The sequence below is a fragment of the Nymphaea colorata genome, chromosome 6 (assembly GCF_008831285.2).
Source record: "Nymphaea colorata isolate Beijing-Zhang1983 chromosome 6, ASM883128v2, whole genome shotgun sequence".
NCBI lineage: Eukaryota > Viridiplantae > Streptophyta > Magnoliopsida > Nymphaeales > Nymphaeaceae > Nymphaea > Nymphaea colorata.
The window spans coordinates 10,835,559-10,853,525 of NC_045143.1; the positions used below are offsets into that span (position 1 = coordinate 10,835,559).

At 39.0% G+C, this 17,967-nt stretch overlaps 2 protein-coding genes across 3 annotated transcripts; both read right to left on the reverse strand.

Moving 5' to 3' along the window:
* Positions 1 to 78: 78 nt before the first annotated feature.
* LOC116255591 (uncharacterized) lies at positions 79 to 4,229 on the reverse strand. Of its 2 annotated transcripts, XR_004172900.2 has the most exons (6): positions 3,773 to 4,229; positions 3,294 to 3,427; positions 3,045 to 3,192; positions 895 to 1,001; positions 634 to 784; positions 79 to 416 (listed from the first exon to the last, which is right to left on the reverse strand). XR_004172900.2 is itself a non-coding variant. In XM_031631462.2 (5 exons), the coding sequence occupies exons 1-5, from the start codon at positions 4,020 to 4,022 to the stop codon at positions 743 to 745; spliced, it is 681 nt and encodes a 226-aa protein (XP_031487322.1). In that variant the 5' UTR covers positions 4,023 to 4,229; the 3' UTR covers positions 79 to 742. The 2 variants fall into 2 exon arrangements, 1 of the variants encoding a protein (XP_031487322.1); XM_031631462.2 differs by having other exon boundaries at positions 79 to 784.
* A 4,648-nt stretch (positions 4,230 to 8,877) lies between these two features.
* Positions 8,878 to 10,627, reverse strand: LOC116256254 (uncharacterized). Its single transcript, XM_031632559.2, has 3 exons — positions 10,358 to 10,627; positions 9,892 to 10,232; positions 8,878 to 9,599 (listed from the first exon to the last, which is right to left on the reverse strand). The coding sequence occupies exons 1-3, from the start codon at positions 10,523 to 10,525 to the stop codon at positions 9,188 to 9,190; spliced, it is 921 nt and encodes a 306-aa protein (XP_031488419.1). The 5' UTR covers positions 10,526 to 10,627; the 3' UTR covers positions 8,878 to 9,187.
* Between the last annotated feature and the right edge of the window lie 7,340 nt (positions 10,628 to 17,967).

A 17,967-nucleotide genomic window follows, 5' to 3' on the forward strand; every position in this document is an offset into this window, starting at 1 on the left:
AGTGGTACAGGCACATCGTTCTTGATTGTTGCCGCTTGCTTCAATTATTTATAGCAATCAAACAAATGGTACTGAAAATGAAAACCCAGTAGGGGATACAAATAAAAAATTTAGATACAATTCAGTTCTCCTCTCTCTCAAACAAATGAGGAACAAAGTCTCAAGTCCAAAAGAAAATTTTTGACGAGATCAAAGAATAAAAAGAAAAGGAAAAACATGAACATGAACAGTATGAAAGCAGCTGTAGTGGGCAATCACAAACCTATTAAACACCAAAATTTACAAACAGATCATCTTAGAAACCATGACATGACCACAGAGGCACCTGTAGAAGCTCAAGGGACGTACAAATATTTCTTGGTTCGTGTTGCACTTCCGCAGATGCTATTTGCAGGAGTGCTTTTTCTTCAAGAGACCTACAAATTTGTGCAGTAATGTTTATCAGCTTAAGGTGTTCCTCTCATTTCTTGTGTACATTTCTGTCAGGGATAGCCACTAACTTTAGATGTAGAGAGAGAGAGTGAGTGATGGAAGAAGGAAAAAGGTACATTTTCATTGTGTACATTTCTGTCAGGGATATGACCTTTTTTTGTTTTTATTACACATAATGATGCCCAAAGGAAAATCAAGTACCTTTTCCACATTCGATAAATAGTGTAGTTTCGGTAAATGGGGATTGCATATAGAGGGCTCATAGGTCAGTTTTTTCTCCCCAAGGACTGATCCTCCCAACCATATTCCATCAAAATTTATAGTTCTCCTTCAAGTAGCATACAATCTCTTGCTGCCATTCAAAAGGAACACAAGTCAGCCCTCTGAAAAGGATAAGCTAATCTACGCTGCTGAGAGACTGCAGATTCACACATTTAGCAATAGAAATGAGATGCAACTTACAATCAAGCACAATAGAATGCATCCTGTGGCTCCAGGGAACAAAGCGTACCATAGTTGCAGATTATGATACTTTGCCCCATCGATGAACATTAGAGGCAGACTAGCAGCTGCAATTCAACAATCTAAAGTTAGAACTTAGAACATATTTGACCAAGAACAAACTATCAACATGCCGATACAGATATTGACATGCAATCCGGCATATACATGCAGTAATTTTTGGGATTTTAAAGTTACTACTATATAAATTTTGATGGCCTTGCTTCTATTAAGTAGCTGGACTTATAAAATGTGATTTTGTTGGTCATTTTACTGACCTAGATTCTAGGATACTCACAGATACCAGCATATTTTTTTGAATTATTATGCTTCTGCAGCAAGACTTCAATTGCCATTCAATTGTATTTTCTTTTACTTGACCTTATCAAAACCATTTAAGGACTTGTTCAAGCGGCTTTACTTGCCGAAAGTCCAAGAATGCATGCCTACCAGTCAATGTTAAAGAATTTTCTTCTTTTGACAATTGGATATGTAAATGTAATTAGAGATGAGAGTTCGAACGACCCCAATTTTTTTGGTGATCCCAAGATTGCAGGTCACCTAGAAGCCCACGTACATGTGCCTACCAATCAAGAAGATGGTATTATATAAAAAAGGAGATCAGATCATAATTCATAAACGGATAGATGTCTCAATGATCGGATCTGGATCGGCTGAATGCATAAAAATCAGATCTGAATTGTAGTCACATGCAACTATAAAGGCTACAAATCCGATGACCCATGCCCCGATCCTTTTGTTACGTTAAAAACCATAGGGCCGTTTTAAAAGATGGTGGTAGTTTGTCTTGGCGATAATTTGCCCAAAAAAGAAGATTTGACACCGGCGGACGAAGCTTGAAAGTAAATCTTCCCTTTCCCGTGCTTTTGGCGTGTGAAAAATCTAAGGAACTTTTCTTTTAGAACCTTGAGAGTTCAATTGGAAATGCCAATGGATCCAATATAGCACAATATTAAGCTAATAAACTTTGAATCGGTTTAATTTAAATATGAAACTTAAGAACCGCAACCGAAATTATAAAGTCAATGCTGCATAGTAACCCGAATGGAAAAATTTTAAAATTTGTTGCTAAAAAATCACAAACTAAATTTAATGATGGCTTTAGCCACAAATTTTAAAATTTCTGTAATCCAACAACATTCCACACGGCACACGGCAGCATATATATATATATATATATATAAGAAAATTGCGGGTCCCATCCACTTACATGTGTTGCAAAAGTACTGATCCCAATCCAGCCAGTTGCGAGTTTGTTCATTTTTACGTTAATATTTTTAAAATTAGTACTTTTCCAGCCAAAATTTATGACTTCAAAAGTCTTTTTGTTTGTTTTTTTTTATTAATAAAAAGTATATAAAAGAATGAGCTAAAATTATGTCTTTGATGCTTTGAATTCTCACACATGCTTGACACAGAGGAGGCTAACATGCGCCTGGCTTCTCCTCAATTTTTTAAAAATTATATATATATATATTAAAAATTTTCATGTATCTTATATAAAATTTTTGAAAAATAATATTTCAACCCTTGTTAAAATTTTGAAACCATTATTTCTCATGAAATTTTTTTTATTATGCCCCTCCAAACCGCCAGAAAAAACTATGTCCTGAAATAAAGTATCTTACAAAGCATAAAAAAATTATGTCATCAAGAACGTGTTTGATTCCCAAAACATATTCCTCCTTGCTCTTTGGACTACGTCCTCTGTTTCATAGGAGAAAACATTCTTCTTTCAAATGCACAATTTTTTCTCGTCACCAACAGATTTTCTTATCCATGGGATTTACTTTGTGCTGACTGCTGAGTGTAGGCACATCGGGTTATACAGATGAGCTAAGTTTCTTAGAATTGGTTTCTCTCTCTTGTTGGAAAATAGGAAAAGTTCTCCATTTGCATCAATAATATGCTTCCAACAAATATGTGGCAACTTCGGCTTCGACTTTCTTTTATGTATAATGAATAACAAATACACATAAACATAATATGCATATATATAAGAAGAGAAATGAAAAGAAGATTCAATTTCATATACTGCAATCTGACATACTTACAGAGAGAGGAGAGAAATTGAGAAAGAGAGAGAGTACCGGGAGGGTGGGTGTAGCCAGTATAGATCATGAAAGCAATGGACGCAGCAAGAGCAGTGCTCCTTGCCACCCAACCTGCACCAAATATGACGAACGCAAGCACCCCGATGGCTGCACAGCATATCTGAGACACGAACATGTTGTACTTCTGCACCAACAACGAAGAAAGGACACAGAGGAGAGGAAGAGCTCTGTAAGCAAACTTGTTGCAGAGAAAATGGAAGGAGAGAGAAAGAAAGAGAGAGAGACCTTAGCTGCAGGAGCGGTGGGAGTGGCCAACAAGACCATGCAAACTGCACCAAAGGGTGGAGTCGTCAACGCCAGTCCCTTCACAGCTATCATCTGATCCACTCTCCCCATTATCGCCATGGCTGCAAATGCCCCTGCAAACCTCTCAATTTGCACCTTCCTTCCCGTCAGTTATCTATTCAATCGTCTAATGAAAAAACAAAAAAAAAAGGCAAAATCTCTACCGGAGAAGCAAACGGAACACCAACTACACCAATTAAGAATCCAAGATCATGGAACAAGAAAAAAAATCTAATGCCAATTTCACTTTTCATCAATAACTGCTGCTAAATTCTCTGGTGGGGAAAAAGGATACGACCCAATTTCGAGACGCTGAAAGCCTTTTCATAAGCGTCTACGAATTAATGGCCGCTTGATCTGAAAAGCAAACTAATTCTAGCCCGCAGGGAAGGTGGAATCTGGAGAATGGACAAACTCACCTGCCGACGGCCATACGATATCGCTGAGGCAGGGGCGAGTTCTGCTCAGGTTGAGATTCCAAGATTCATTGCTCGCAGATACTGCATTCTTTACAGACAGAGATCGCCTGACCCTTGTCGGAAGACCCCAACTCTTCTTGGCAGCTTCTAATCCATGGAACAGGAGGGAGTTTAGCTCCAAGGGGGGCACTTGAGATGATGATCTGCGATGATTTAAAAGAAAGGGAGAGTGGAGAAGCGAATCTGCCATCCGCCCTCCCCTTCACTGCTACTTCGATTCAAATGGCTGAAGTCCTCCCTGAAAGCAAGGAGAGACAGATTCCAGGACGATGGCCTTTTGCATTGGGGTGGATCTTTTTGGATGGGCTTTGAGGGGGAACAAAGGGCAACCTGGCCTTTTGGGTGGCCGCAAAATACATCGATGGGAGCGTGTGGCTCCTCGTGAGCCTCAATGGACTTTACTTTCCCGCAACATGGTCCAGCTTTTTACGGAAAAGTTCAAATAATTTTGATGTCCACACAAAAATTTTGTTGGTTCTTCTCTTTCTCTTGTTTAAATGTAAAATTGTGGCCGTATATGCCCGTGCTTATTTGGGAACACAACTTTGTTTGTCCGTCGGCTGTCGTCAGCCTTTTCCGAAAAGTCTACATCATTTTAAACAAACAAAATTATACGTTAAAACAGTCGAAATCTAAGGAGCGTAGCACAGCGGCCGCCGGTCAGGTTGGCAGGCTGATAAAAATTCGGAGAAATCAACCAATGGACACTAATCTTCTATACTGCAAACGATATATTCTAGTTGACAAGTTTATTACTTAGTCTCGAAACAGCCTTAATCTTTGGCAGTGGGAAGAAAGGGGGCGGTTTCTACCTCTCGTCGAATCATCATGATTTTATGTGTTAGAGCAACACGATTGACTTATCGCCTACATGTGTGTGTATAAATGCTTAAACAAGTTTTTATCAAGATAATGGTAAATTTTTTGTTACAATCCAATACTGTATTCAATAGTTGCCACAAAATTAAAGCAGCAGCAATTTTGACTAGTAGGTCACATTTGATGTTCTTGGGTACTCAATCCTTTGAGGGATAAAAGAGGGAATTCACATGGTATATCATTAAATAGCACACTTTGTCATTGAGAATTCATGACATGATCAAGTTGGAAGTTTTTCCTCCATAAGAACCAAAGAAAACATGATGTCATTTGGAACTGAGTACGTTTCATAGCTTTAATATAATTCAACTTGCAAATTAGTAATTCGCCAATCAATTATTTATCGGAAGGAATGAGTGAAAATTGAACAGATATTGACCAAAAGAAAAGACAGGTTTTCTCTGCTTCATACTGCAGGTCCATATTATATATTCCTCTTCTTTAAACATTGATAGGTTGCGGTTAGAAAGACCCTTGGACTATGCCAAGAGGCGTGTCCTACCTTTCAACGCTTAACATCTTTCAATTTGAAGATCTCTAAGCGAGCCCCTGACCTCTGTTGGCATGACCTAGGAACAACTTATCGCAGGATATGAAGCCATTCTCAAGGAGAACCTGCCAAAACCATGAACCAATTTCATGACAAATCAATCAGCAATGAAGTGTACAGTTGGATCTTGCAAGCTAACGATATCAACTGGCTGTCAGATATCCAAGTAAACCTTTTTTGATAACTAAATATCTGGATCAGCAATTCGTTGATAAATTGTTAAGAAATATTAAAAGCCCCATCTGTTTCTGCTCTGGATGGTAATGGCCTAACCTTTCAGCTTACTGACTAAGGCCTGCAATAATATTGGCAAACTGGTAGCTGGGATAGGACTTGGTGCATTTGGCTGAGACTTGGTCAGACTACCTTGACAATGGCTGTCTGGAAAGTGGTAGTTGAGATTGGGAAGGGAAGTTGAAGCGAAGGTTTGGTGTTTAGGAATATGCAAAACAGAGAAAGTGGTAGCTGGAATTGGGATGGAAAGTGGCAGTTAGGGTATGGGGTTCAGATGTTTGCAGATCAGAGCAGGCCTCATTGAAGATGGGAGCGAGGTACAAGACCATTTGCTTGCATTAGGTCAGTTTTTCTGTCGTGCAAGAAGAGCATCTGTTTCAGAATGAGACCTTCTCACCTTTATATTTGCACTCTACCATGGATCCTCCGAGTGTTTTGGCCAATGACAGGTAATGCTTTCTATCAGTGTTATAAATGAGAGAACATCCTTCTGAAACCGTGGGGGGTAACAAAGGAGTCAACTTCAGTTGCATTACCCAATTATTGAGTTAAATTTCCTTGACTTGTTTCTTTGTAGGTGACAACTACAGAGAAACCAAATGATGGTTGCACAAATTTGAGTGCATTAATGAATCAAATACATAACAGAAGCCATATCCATAAAATTTAGGTATCCAAACACTAACAAGATCATAGTCAGGTGAAGCTAATGCAATAGAACGACCTCGTACTCATATTTCCACCGTAGCTAATAGAGGAAAGAACATGAAATGTTTCAGTGTTTGGAAAGAGACCGAAACAGAAAGCAGAATTGGAAAGACTTTTTCCATGTGATCTATACCGTTACTTTGGTGCCATGATGTCAGACCAGTCACTGGTGAGGAAAGCCATGGGTTCTCACAGATTAACCGTACATGCACAGGACTATTAGCTGCTAATTGTTAGACATGACATTATAGCTTACCCTGAATTCAAGGGTTAACTCGATGCTACAAACGCACTCTCAAAAAATTTACGTCCACATAAGACTTAGCACTTGTTCTCAGAGCACATCCAACCGTTAGGATATACACTTAATAGAACTTTCATAAGCTGGAACATGTTCTAAGAGGACAAAAGCAAAAATATGAATTTGGCTTACCAAAGAAATAAGACATGATTCCAGTCAGTTGAGTAGGGGAAACCTGTATCTATTAGCAGAATAACTAGAATAGTCAATCTACAGATGCAGTTTCTCCTTTCCTCAGCTGACGGCCTGGCAATGAATCTACTTATAAGGACCCTCCAGCACGTTCAAAGCGGAGCAACGTCACGTCACTCTGCCGATAGGCAATGAAGGGTGACGTTGACCCTTCGCCAGAATGGCATTCTGTTGTACAGCCTTATAATAGTCAACTGGCTTGATCCGACCAAGGAAGGCATGGGAGCGAAATAGGGAATCACCTCATTCATCTCGGTTTGACCATCCAGGAAATTATTTGGAAGTACATAATTTGTCAGATACATAGATGACAATTCAAAAGTACATGATATTTTTATGGTATAGTGAAAGAGGGTCACATATTGAAATATTGGAAACCTAAAGATATACAGCAGAGCTGCTGATTTTAACAAATAACCAAGCATGGTTATCATGATATCTTCAGTCTTTTCTTTTATCATGATTTCTTTCGTCTATGGACCTCAAATGTGGCCAAGAATTCTGGAATTTTGTTTCCAGGACAAAAAGAAGAGAGAATTCAGTTTTAAACAGTTTTAGGAGCATCCCACTTTTATAATCATCTATATATTTGCATATTTTCTGTCGAAAACATATAGCCTTGCTTCAGGAAAAAGGAAAAAGTATTCAATGTTCATAAACTGTTTCTCTAAAGTTTTATATCAAATTTAAACTACTGAATAAACTCATAGGACACAACTGATTAAACAAGTCTCACATCCCTGACTTTTGCTAGAGAGTATCCCATAGATGAGTGTACCAAACACACAGGTCTGCATATGTTAAACATGCATACACATATTTAACTAATGGAATACTTCCAGAAGAAAGCAAACTTCAACCAACCTCATGAATGAAGTGTGAAAAGAAAAAGAAACAGCACAGAAATTTTACAATCTGATGTCCCCACAATGAGCATATGTATGAATACCCGCAGGTGTATCTCAGACTGGAAAAGAAAAAATGAAGTTGCCAAGCTAGAAAACATAAATTAAAACAAAAATTAAAATTAAAGAGGACGAATAAGGCCAAAGCAGGTTTTTTAATGGACAACCATGCAGAGTTCATATGCAAAAAACCTTTTGAATTAAAAGTATGATAAAATTTTTACAATCTGAAATTAGATTTTTAGCCTTTAGGATGGTTAAACATGAAGAAAATGCACATGTTTTGGATATAATTAGTGAGGCCATGAACTCAAAAATCAAAATATTTGGGAAATTACCAGTTAAAACATGAACTGGAAAAAATAAAATCATCAACAAAGCAGTTGACCTGAAAAACGAAACACTAAAGCACCATAAAGAAAGAATCTCAGCAATATGATAAAGAAATAATTGCAAGAAGAAAAGTATAAGAACAACTTGTGGTGCCCTATTAATTTTGTGAATGATCTGCTAATCCTGAAATACATGAAGTAGAGCATCAAAAATAACATCCACTAATGAGTCCTATATTATATGGCAGGTATGCAGCATTTTCTATAAACTTGACAGTATAAATGAGTGTGTGTGTGTATAGAAGACCCAAAAACTACCAAATATTATTTTTGAAACGTGGACTGCACCCATACACATGTCCAACCCCATAAACATGGGTGCAGTGCCCTTCCAGGCAAGTCCATGTGACACAGGTTGAGCCTCTTGAACTACAATCTGCACTGGTAGCATTCCATGATACTTACTGTTATACTTGGTGGAACACAATAGGAATATTATGCTCGGTGCTTTTTAATTCTTCAGTGTGACAGTTTTCCTTGAGATATGTGTTGGAACATGGCAAATAAGCTGGACCATGAATTGGCAAGAAGTAAATGCAATTTGACACTTCTAAAGATGTAATGCAAATAAAAAGATGAAACAAGTAATGGTTGCTGGATGCAGAAAAGATGAACCGACATAAACACACAATTTTTTGAAGATATGCAATTCAATGTGAAGTTGTGAACCATTCTCTACAATAGCACAACACAAACACTGCAATTTTCTGTTTCACACACTATATCGAGGGCCAAGGAAATTTTTTACAAGTAGTGATAATATGCCATAATCTTCAAGTACAGAGATTTCAGGCAATCTGCTTATGATCAACCTATATAGCTTTCTCATTTACAAGCACAATGAAGACTTCATACTTCATAGTATCAACTACAGAAAGATAAGTGTGACAACATTTTTTGCTCAATGTTTATATTATATTTATCTGGAAGAGTACATTGAGAGTCCTTGTGTTTCATAATTTCAGGTACTTGGTGCACAAGCCAAGTAAGTAGCTTGTAACAGAACCAAATTATCAACAAGTTCAATAATCAACTTGGTCTCATAATTAAAAATCTTTCAGAACACTACATTCATCATCTAACGCTCTAAGAAAGTTGTAAAGCATGTGATGCAACGGCTACTTTTATCTGATGATTTAGCAATGGATGACAGGTAAATTTACTTAAATTTTTGCACATGTTCAGAGTCCAGTTCTATCTGGAGTGCAATGTCTTCTTAATCATCCGGAGGAATCTCCACATTGCAGTAGACACAAAGAATAAGCCTAATCCTGTTGCAACCGCATACTTGAGACCAAGGTTGACAAGCAAGTTCACCAAAAGGCCAGCCAAAACCACCCCGATGAAATTAGCGGTAACAGCAGGCCAAAAAGGCATATCCAGTATCGATGCTATTATAGCTCCGGTCCATGCACCAGTTCCAGGAAAAGGCACTGCAACAAACAGCATTAAGCCAAGCCACTGAAACTCTTCCACCGGACCTGCTTTCTCTCTAGCCCTCTTGAATATACGGTCAAGCAACAAAGAAGCACTGGTATTCCGTTGTGCAAGAAAAGAAGCAAATCTCTTCAAATAGATAACAATGATAGGTACAGGAACCATGTTTCTGCAAGATTTTAAAATACACGTATTCATTAAAATTTAAATGAAAAAATTCACTACCATAAGACAAACTAAAGAACAACAAAGAGTGACAAAAGGAATATTGTAGAATAGTTAAAGCAGGATCACATTATTAAAAGCATATCAAATTCAACTACCACCGATACCCAGATTACAATGTTCAAGCTACACCCTCACCTATAAGGCCACAATCACAAAACTTTTTAAAGATAGCAAAATTCCCACGTCAGAAAATCAAATTTCTCATGAATAAAAGCAACAATTTAGAAGGTTACCCAAGAACAGATAAGACAGTAAGTTGCAGAGGCTTCATTTCCATCCAGTATCCAACTGGTATTGCGCCACGGAGCTCTATAACCGGCAACGTAGATAAAGCAAAAACGATGGCTTCATCCGCCCATCCTGAGCCACGCAGAAAGCTTGCGATCTTGAGGCCAAAACCAGAAGCTCTAATGGAGTCAGCGGCAGCATAAGCCGCTCCACTTGATACCAAAAGCCAGAGGGGCGCACATAATATCAACGGCACAAAAACCTTGACTAGTTTTCTCCTGCGGCTGCTTTGATCAGCCTCCTTACTGGCTGGCGAGGAAGAAGAGGGAAAATTCTCATGACCAGCCTAAAGTACAGATACCCCAATTCGGAAAACCCAAATGAAACAGTAAGAAATATGCAATTTGCACAAATTGGTAGAAGGTAATAAGGTACAAGAACAAAATGCAGTCAACATAAAGAACTGGATACCTTAAAGCATAGAAGATGACGCTTTATGTGTCTGGTATTTACGCGACAATGATGAAAAGAAAGAAGTCTTTGGTGTTGGTGCTTGAAAGGGCGGAATCTTGGGGAAGATGAGATCGGGAAAGAATCAGAGAATCTATGAAAGGACAAAATTGCACCAAGTGTTGCCATTTGATCCAGAGGGGAGAGGGAGAGAGAGAGAGAGTCTTAAAATGAAGCAGTGTTTGCAGTTTTAGCTTTTGGTTGTCATTCGCAGTGTTCACTTTCACTTGTGTTTACCTTCTTTGATTTAGCATTCGGTTGTCATTCGCAGTGTTCACTTTCACTTGTGTTTACCCTCTTCGATTTAGCTTTCGGTTGTCATTCGCAGTGCTCACTTTCACTTGTGTTTACCCTCCTTGACAGGACTAAACCCAGCTCGCCACTAAAACAGAAGAAAATTTTACAGAAATGAGAAAACTCTTAACGATTACGCGTTTTACAAAACTAAGTTTAGCTCGCCAAATATCAAGTTTAAATTCTTGATTAACAACGTAATTTCACAATGGACTCCATTTGACTGCGAGGGCAGCCGTCGAATTAAATTATAAAGGTGCCTTTACTTTGAGTTCATCTGCTATTCTCCTTTCTCGTTTTTTTGGCTTCGTCCACTATTCACATAAGTGAGCTAAATTACATTGGGGTGCGTGGATTGGCTGCAGTGGACAAGCCAAAGGCAGGTTGAGGGCATTTATTTTGCTTGTTGGGAAGTAGGAAAGTGCGGCATTGAAGTTAGAGACCCGTCATGAAAAGTTTGGTTGTTTCCGCTTCTTCCATTTACGTCTTTTAATGTGGTTAGGTGGTCATGGTCGATTTCCATTCCAGAAACATGTAATCAGTTAATGTATGATCAAGGAAACCAATAAGTTGTGGTACTAAAGCATCTATGTTCAGATATAGAGGTATCGAAGTTGTGAAAGAATGATGAAAGTTATGTATTTGTCGGTATGGTTATAGGGATGGTAAAATCGAGGTTGATAGCTCGTGCGTATTATCATTTGGTGTCCTATTTTTTATTTAGTTTCTCTCATCTTTTGAGCTTTCTTCGTGGTCGTTATTGAGTTTCCTATCTGTTTTACTTGTGGTCTCCCTCTGTTTCTGTTGCTGCCAGGGCTTTTGGCAGTTGTGTTGGCCTTTGCCTATGCATGGTTTCTTGATGCTGGTTGTCCCTATTGTTTGATGTACATAATATTTCTTCTAGTAAAGGTGGGAGACTGTCTTCCAAGCAATTTCCATTGGAGTCTGTAGTATCTCCTTTGCATAACCAGTTTCACTTCACAAGATTTATGGCGTCTTGTTGAGAATGGTTATGCAAAGGAGAAGCTTCCGTGCCCAAAGAAAATAATATAGAAAACCATGTCTTTTTGGTGTTGATGCTACAGGCCATGGCAAAAGCTATAGTTCCAAGAATTGATAGGAGGTGCGGATGATTGAAACATGAATTTCATAGTGATAAGATCACCCCAACAGACCTTATAGATAGAATTTAAACTTCGATTCATTCTTTTTCAGTGTTTGTTGTTGCCATTTGGAAAGTTTATGATTGAGAAGGTGTGGAATAAGATTACTGCCTAAGTGATAGGGTTTCAGTTTTCACCCTCCTAACCCAAGTACAACTTCTTAATCTCAAGGTTCACTCTTAAGCATGCAATTCTCACTCTAGAATGAAGTAGCAGATGTGTGCATCAGCATGAATGGAGAACCAAGCACAAGAAGATTGGAGTAGGCTTTGGTATGGGCCAAGAGTTGCTGCAGCAGAGCTAAGAAAAGCCAGGTTTAGAAGCCGTGCGCTTCGCCTAGCTAGGCATTGGACTGGTTCCAACTTCCAAGGCATAGAAGCACCAGGGAATATGGTAATGATTGAAGGCCGGATGCAATGCAATCAGGCTGGTCCAACCATAGTTGGCAAAGCCATGACTCTTACTCGGATCGACAGAGCAAAGCCATGACTCTGACTCTGATCAACAGATGATTGGGTTACTGAATCAACGAGTTGACTCATCGATTCAGAGAAGTATTCAAACAACTATAATGTAAATTCATTTCAATTCCAGTTTTAGATGGAATTTTATTTTTAAAATTTTAATTCTAGAATCAAAATTCAAAGCGGCCAAACTCCCCTTACCATTTTATTGTTGTGTAGGATCTCTAACTTAGGTTGGGTGCTCTAATCCTAGAGTGGTTACTGTCACGTCCCAATGTGTTTTTTCTCTGGACCGTAAAAGACCACGAAACATGTTCTGTGAACCTAAGGGACGGACACAAGGTGACAAGTGGCCTCTTTTAGGCGTAGTAGAATGAACCACTCACTCTAGCAAAAAAAAAAGAACTTAGGTTGGGTGCTCTAATCTACACCATTTCTTTGGTGAGTCTTCTGTACCAGCTTCTTTGGTTTTATATTTTTCTAAAATGCATTTTCTTACTAACCAGTGGTAGACGTATAGTGACTGCTAGTACTTAGCTTGTTTGCTGCACTCATCTTTGTTTTTTTTTTTTTTTGTTAGAAATTATGAGAAATGACTTTCTCTCCACCCCCGGTGAAAGACCTGCTGAGGGATAGGCCCTCATCCATTTTATTAGCAAAAAATGGGATATATACAACAAAAAATCAAATCCTTGTTAGGATTATTACATTACCAAAAAGAAAGTTGACTGGGATCCCAGCCAACTTGTCCGGTAAAACATTCTTTATATCCCCTATCACCGGAACACAAAAACAACATACTACAGACTTCCACCGAAGGCTGATGGTACGCCAACTACAATTTTCTAATAAGCCTCTGCACGTGCAGAAGATGTCTTGCCCTATCTGTGGTACCTTTGATGACTTTGTCTAACTTATCTTTCCAAGCCTCATTGTTGGCTTGTACAACAATGATATACTCGTTAATATTAATCTTCTCTAAACATTTATGCAACACCCAGTTCTCAGAGAATGCTCTCCCTTCCTTTGACCAAGAACAGACTCCAAACATGTATTCTCCATTGTAACATCTAATCAGTCCTACAGTATGGTTCAAACCTTCACCATGCCAAGATGCAATGTGAATGTTGTAACCAACTCCTTCTTGGAAGCTCCAATCTGCTGAGATGATACCTTGGCGTAGCCAGATTCCCACTCTTTGACTGTCTATTCTATTTCAATTAACTTTTTTGTATTGTTCTCTGCAATATTCTCAAAATCTAGAGCAGTAGTCACCAACTATTTGTTCCTGTTCATGTTTCACCTTGTTCCTCAACTGCCATAAGAACCATATGGTCATGTGGAAAGTTGTTTTCCATATGCCCCACCCACAGTTTCTTTCTAAATTTCCTTCTAAACCACCAAACGAGACATTGTTTAATGGTCAGTTGATGAGAAATCTTTTGATTGAATTTAGCTGCAATGAATTGCCATAATATTTTCGACTTCGGGCAGCCAAAAAACAAGTGGCTTTCATCCTCCTCATGGGTTTGGCATAGAACACACCTTGAGGCCAACTGCATTCCTAATTTTTTGAGTCTGTTTTCAGTCATGGTTTTGCCTTGACATCTAATGTAGATTGTTCAAGTTGCCCTTGGTAATCCATGTTTAACCCAAATATAATGACGCCACTTTTCAGTTTCCTTATGCAGCCTGATGGCCTCCCAAATATGTTTCCGATTGGTTGGGCGAGAGTGTTGATTAGGCCAGACGAGTGTATTAGCCTGATTATCCACCATGGTGAATATCGCAGTATCAGGTCTCCATCTGTTCACTGTATCACGCAGCGCCTGATTAGGGCCATACATAACCTCTCTGACAGTGATTCTAGGATTGATAACCTCAAGCATTGGGTCATTAACATCAATCAACGCTGCTAGGGGCCTTCCTGCCCAACTGTCAATCCAAAATTTGGCTCTTTTGCCATCTTTAATTTGCCAACAAACTTTGTCCTTGATTTGCTTCCAAGATTTAACTATATCTTTTCAAATTATAGAACTTTTAATGAAAGACATAGCATGCCACAAACCATGTTCCTTGAGGTATTTCTTTCTTACATAAACTGCCCAAATGTCGTCGGTACTTAGTGCTCTGCAAGCTAGATAAGCAAGATTTGCTGTATTAGTGTCCTTGATCCTTCTCATGCCAACTCCTCCTTTGCTCTTCGGTAAGCAAAGTTGATCCCATTTAATCAAATGTGCTTTGTTTATGTTATTATTGCTACCCCAAAGGAAGTTAGCACACAGGCTTTCAACTTTTTGCATAAATTTGAGGGGCAGTTTATATACCATGCCTATGTAAGAGGGAACAGTGGACAAGACATACTTGATTAAGCAAATTCTGTCTGCATAAGACAATAATTTGTTCTTCCAGCTGCCCAATTTCTGAACAATTTTAAGCACCAATCCAAAGTATTGATTTTCTACCAACCGTTTGTTTTGAAGAGGTACCAAGATATTTGAGGGGGAGTTGCCCATCTTGCCACTCCATAATTTGAGCAGCTTTGCTAAGTTCTATCGGGCTGGTGTTGATCCCGATGATAATGCTTTTGTCTTTGTTTACTTTGAGACCTGAGCAGTTTTTCAATTCTTGAAGGATTCCCTTGATAGTCTTCAATGACTTCATGTGATAGGCTGCGAACATGATCAAGTCATCAACATAAAACAGAAAATCAATGCCAAACCTGTCTTTACCTATAGTGGGCAGTTTAACTTGCTTATTGTTAATGACATGCTTCAGGCTTCTCGTGAACATCTCAGCAACAATGAGGAATAGGTACGGAGACAAAGGGTCACCATGTCTTAAACCCCTTTGAAGAAAAAACCAATTTCCTTCCTTACCATAACCAAAGTCATCACTTTTTGTATCCAAATGGGGTCAAAGCCCAACACTTGCATGGCATTCTCCAAGAACTCCCAAGACACTCTATCGTAGGCTTTGTTGAAGTCAATTTTCAAACAAAGAGACTTGCTCTTCCTAGCTTCCATAGAGTGGATTAGTTCATGACCTAACAAAATACTGTCTTGGATGCACCTCCCTGCTAAGAAGGCATTTTGGTTAGCATCAATAATACAACATAATATAGGTCTCATTCTCCTAACCATGATTCGACTCAAGAATTTGGTGGTGCTATTGCAAAGCGAGATGGGCCTAAAATTCTCAATATTATGATCACCTGGAATCTTAGGAATGACAACGATATGTGTACGGTTGACCTTACGAACCAGCCTACCGTGAGCAAAAAAATCTCTAATATAAGATTGAATGTCTTCTTTAATAATATCCCAGTTTTGAATGTAGAACTTGTTTGGGAATCCATCAGGGCCAGGCGCAGAGTCAGGGTCTGCCCCCTTAATCGCCTAAATGATTTCCTCTTCAGAGATAGGGGCTAATAAGCTGACATTCTCTGCTGTAGTGACTGTTTTCCCTTCACGCATCTTGCAAGACAAACACCCTGTGTCATTGCCTCTACTTAGCAGATGGCTTAAGTGATCATGAAAGGCCTTGGAGATGTCTTCCTCCTCTTCAAGTTTTTGTCCATCCACTGTGATTGCATTAATTTTATTTCTACGTCTTTTGCTTTTGACTGACTCATGGAAAAACTTGGTATTGGCATCACCATCTTTGAGCCATTTAATTTTGCTTTTTTGTCTCCAATAGATCTCTTCCATTAGAATAATATGGCTCAGTTGCTCTCTGTACTCAGTTTCCTTTTGTATAGCATTCAGATTGCCATTCTCCACCTCAATTTTCACCCGCAACATGTCATTTTTTAGATGGTTAATCTTAGTTTCAAAGCCTCTCCCATACCTCTTTGCCCAAGAGGACACCATGGTTTGGACTAACTCAAGTTTCTTTAAAATCCTGATCAGTGGACAACCATGATCAGACTTACGCCAGTAGTCATTAATGATATTATGACACTCTATTTCTTCCATCCAAAAGTTATAGAATCTAAAGCAGGGCCTGCCACTAGCCCCAATTCTGCGATAATAAGCATTGAGAATAATCAGATTGTGGTCAGAGCAAGTGTGAGGGAGAATCATGAGGTCATTGCAGTTAAACATGAGGTCGATCCAAGAAGGCGTGACAAACAGTGGTCAATCTTGCTCATAACATTGGCAAGGCCCATACGGTTGTTAGTCCAAGTATACTTGATGTCAGGGTTAGATATTTCTGTTAAGTTGCAGCTGATAAAATTTGCAAAGGCCATACAAGCCAACTGAGCAGGAGGGTTGCCAGATTTCTCAACAGCACCACTTACACCATTGAAATCTCCAAGACAGACGAGAGGCTCCTCAAAGAACATGATAATTTGCTGCAGGTCAAGCAATTGCCACTTTCTACGCCTGAAATCAGTATCTAGATAAACACCAATTGCAGAAAAATGTAGTCCAGTGGTCTTGTCATTGAAATTGCATGATATCCACATAGGAGACAAAGAGACGTGAACCAGATTAATGACATCATGATTCCAAATAACTAAAATCCAAGCCCAGTCATCGTCATGAGATAAATTGGAAACAATACTATACATTGGAAGCATAAGTTGTAGTTTTCTAACACCTACAAGAGATAATTTATTATCAATTATGAAGAAAATTTCAAGGTTATACCTGGCAAGGGTGGATGGAAGTTCCCGATTAGACGCCCTACCTGCCAATCCCCTTATGTTCCAGCTACACACTTTCATGATGGTTGGGTTCTACTACCCCCACAAGCAAGGTTTCCTTGCCCATCCCTTCACCATGTTGACTTCCATCACTGTTAGTTTGACCATCCCGCTTGGGTGCACCTCCTCCAGGGTTAATTGCCATGTCCTGGTCTGTGTCAATGACCACAAGTTTGGGCATCGCCTCATGTGGGGTGGCATTAACAGCCTTAAGCATTTGCACATCTATTGCCATGCTGCCCTCATCCTCCTGCTCTTCTTGAAAACTCTTTTTAGAAACAAAGCCATCCACGTTGTTTTGAGTTCGCTTGTTAGTACCTTCAGACCTCCTTTTCCTTGACTTTTTGGTCTCTGCAGCAAAAGCAAATATTGCTAAATGGCTTTCTCTCCACGCCAGCTCCTGCACTAATGGCAAGTTTGGCTAATTTGTCACTGCCTTGTGTGTGATTTGATGTATAACCTTGGTTAGGTGAGTTATGTGTGGGCAATTGCCCCCACGGGCCCAAAAAAAAACTTCTTATTTTTATATTGATATTTCTAAGTAATTTTTCTCATTTATTTATTAAATTATTAGTGCCTCTTAAAAATTTTAAATTATAATTAGTGCCCCTTGGCAAGCATTTTATGGCTCTAGCATTGGGTATATCTACATACGGCTGCGATATCTACGTATGTTACGTATTCAGACACAACCAATGTGCAACTTTGGCTATATCAACTCGTGATCGTGATATGGAGATGCCTACACTCTCCATTCTTGCAAGCTTTGAGTAGATAGATTGATGTTCTATTGGCAGTAGCGGAGCCGCAGTGTGGGCAGTTGCCAACACCTGATCCTAAATTTTCTTCTATTTTTACGTTAAGGTCTTCTAATATTTATTTTGTTATATATGTAAGTGTCCCTTCAAGTATAAAAATATGTAAATTAGTGATCCTCCA

Coding starts and splice junctions, on each gene's coding strand:
- LOC116255591 (XM_031631462.2), bottom strand. CDS start 4,022: ATGGCAGATTCGCTTCTCCACTCTCCCTTTCTTTTAAATCATCGCAGA. Junction 3,193..3,293: donor CCACCGCTCCTGCAGCTAAG/GTCTCTCTCTCT, acceptor TTGTTGGTGCAG/AAGTACAACATGTTCGTGTC. Junction 785..894: donor GCATTCTATTGTGCTTGATT/GTAAGTTGCATC, acceptor TTTGAATGGCAG/CAAGAGATTGTATGCTACTT.
- LOC116256254 (XM_031632559.2), bottom strand. CDS start 10,525: ATGGCAACACTTGGTGCAATTTTGTCCTTTCATAGATTCTCTGATTCT. Junction 10,233..10,357: donor GTCATCTTCTATGCTTTAAG/GTATCCAGTTCT, acceptor TCTGTACTTTAG/GCTGGTCATGAGAATTTTCC. Junction 9,600..9,891: donor ACTGTCTTATCTGTTCTTGG/GTAACCTTCTAA, acceptor AAAATCTTGCAG/AAACATGGTTCCTGTACCTA.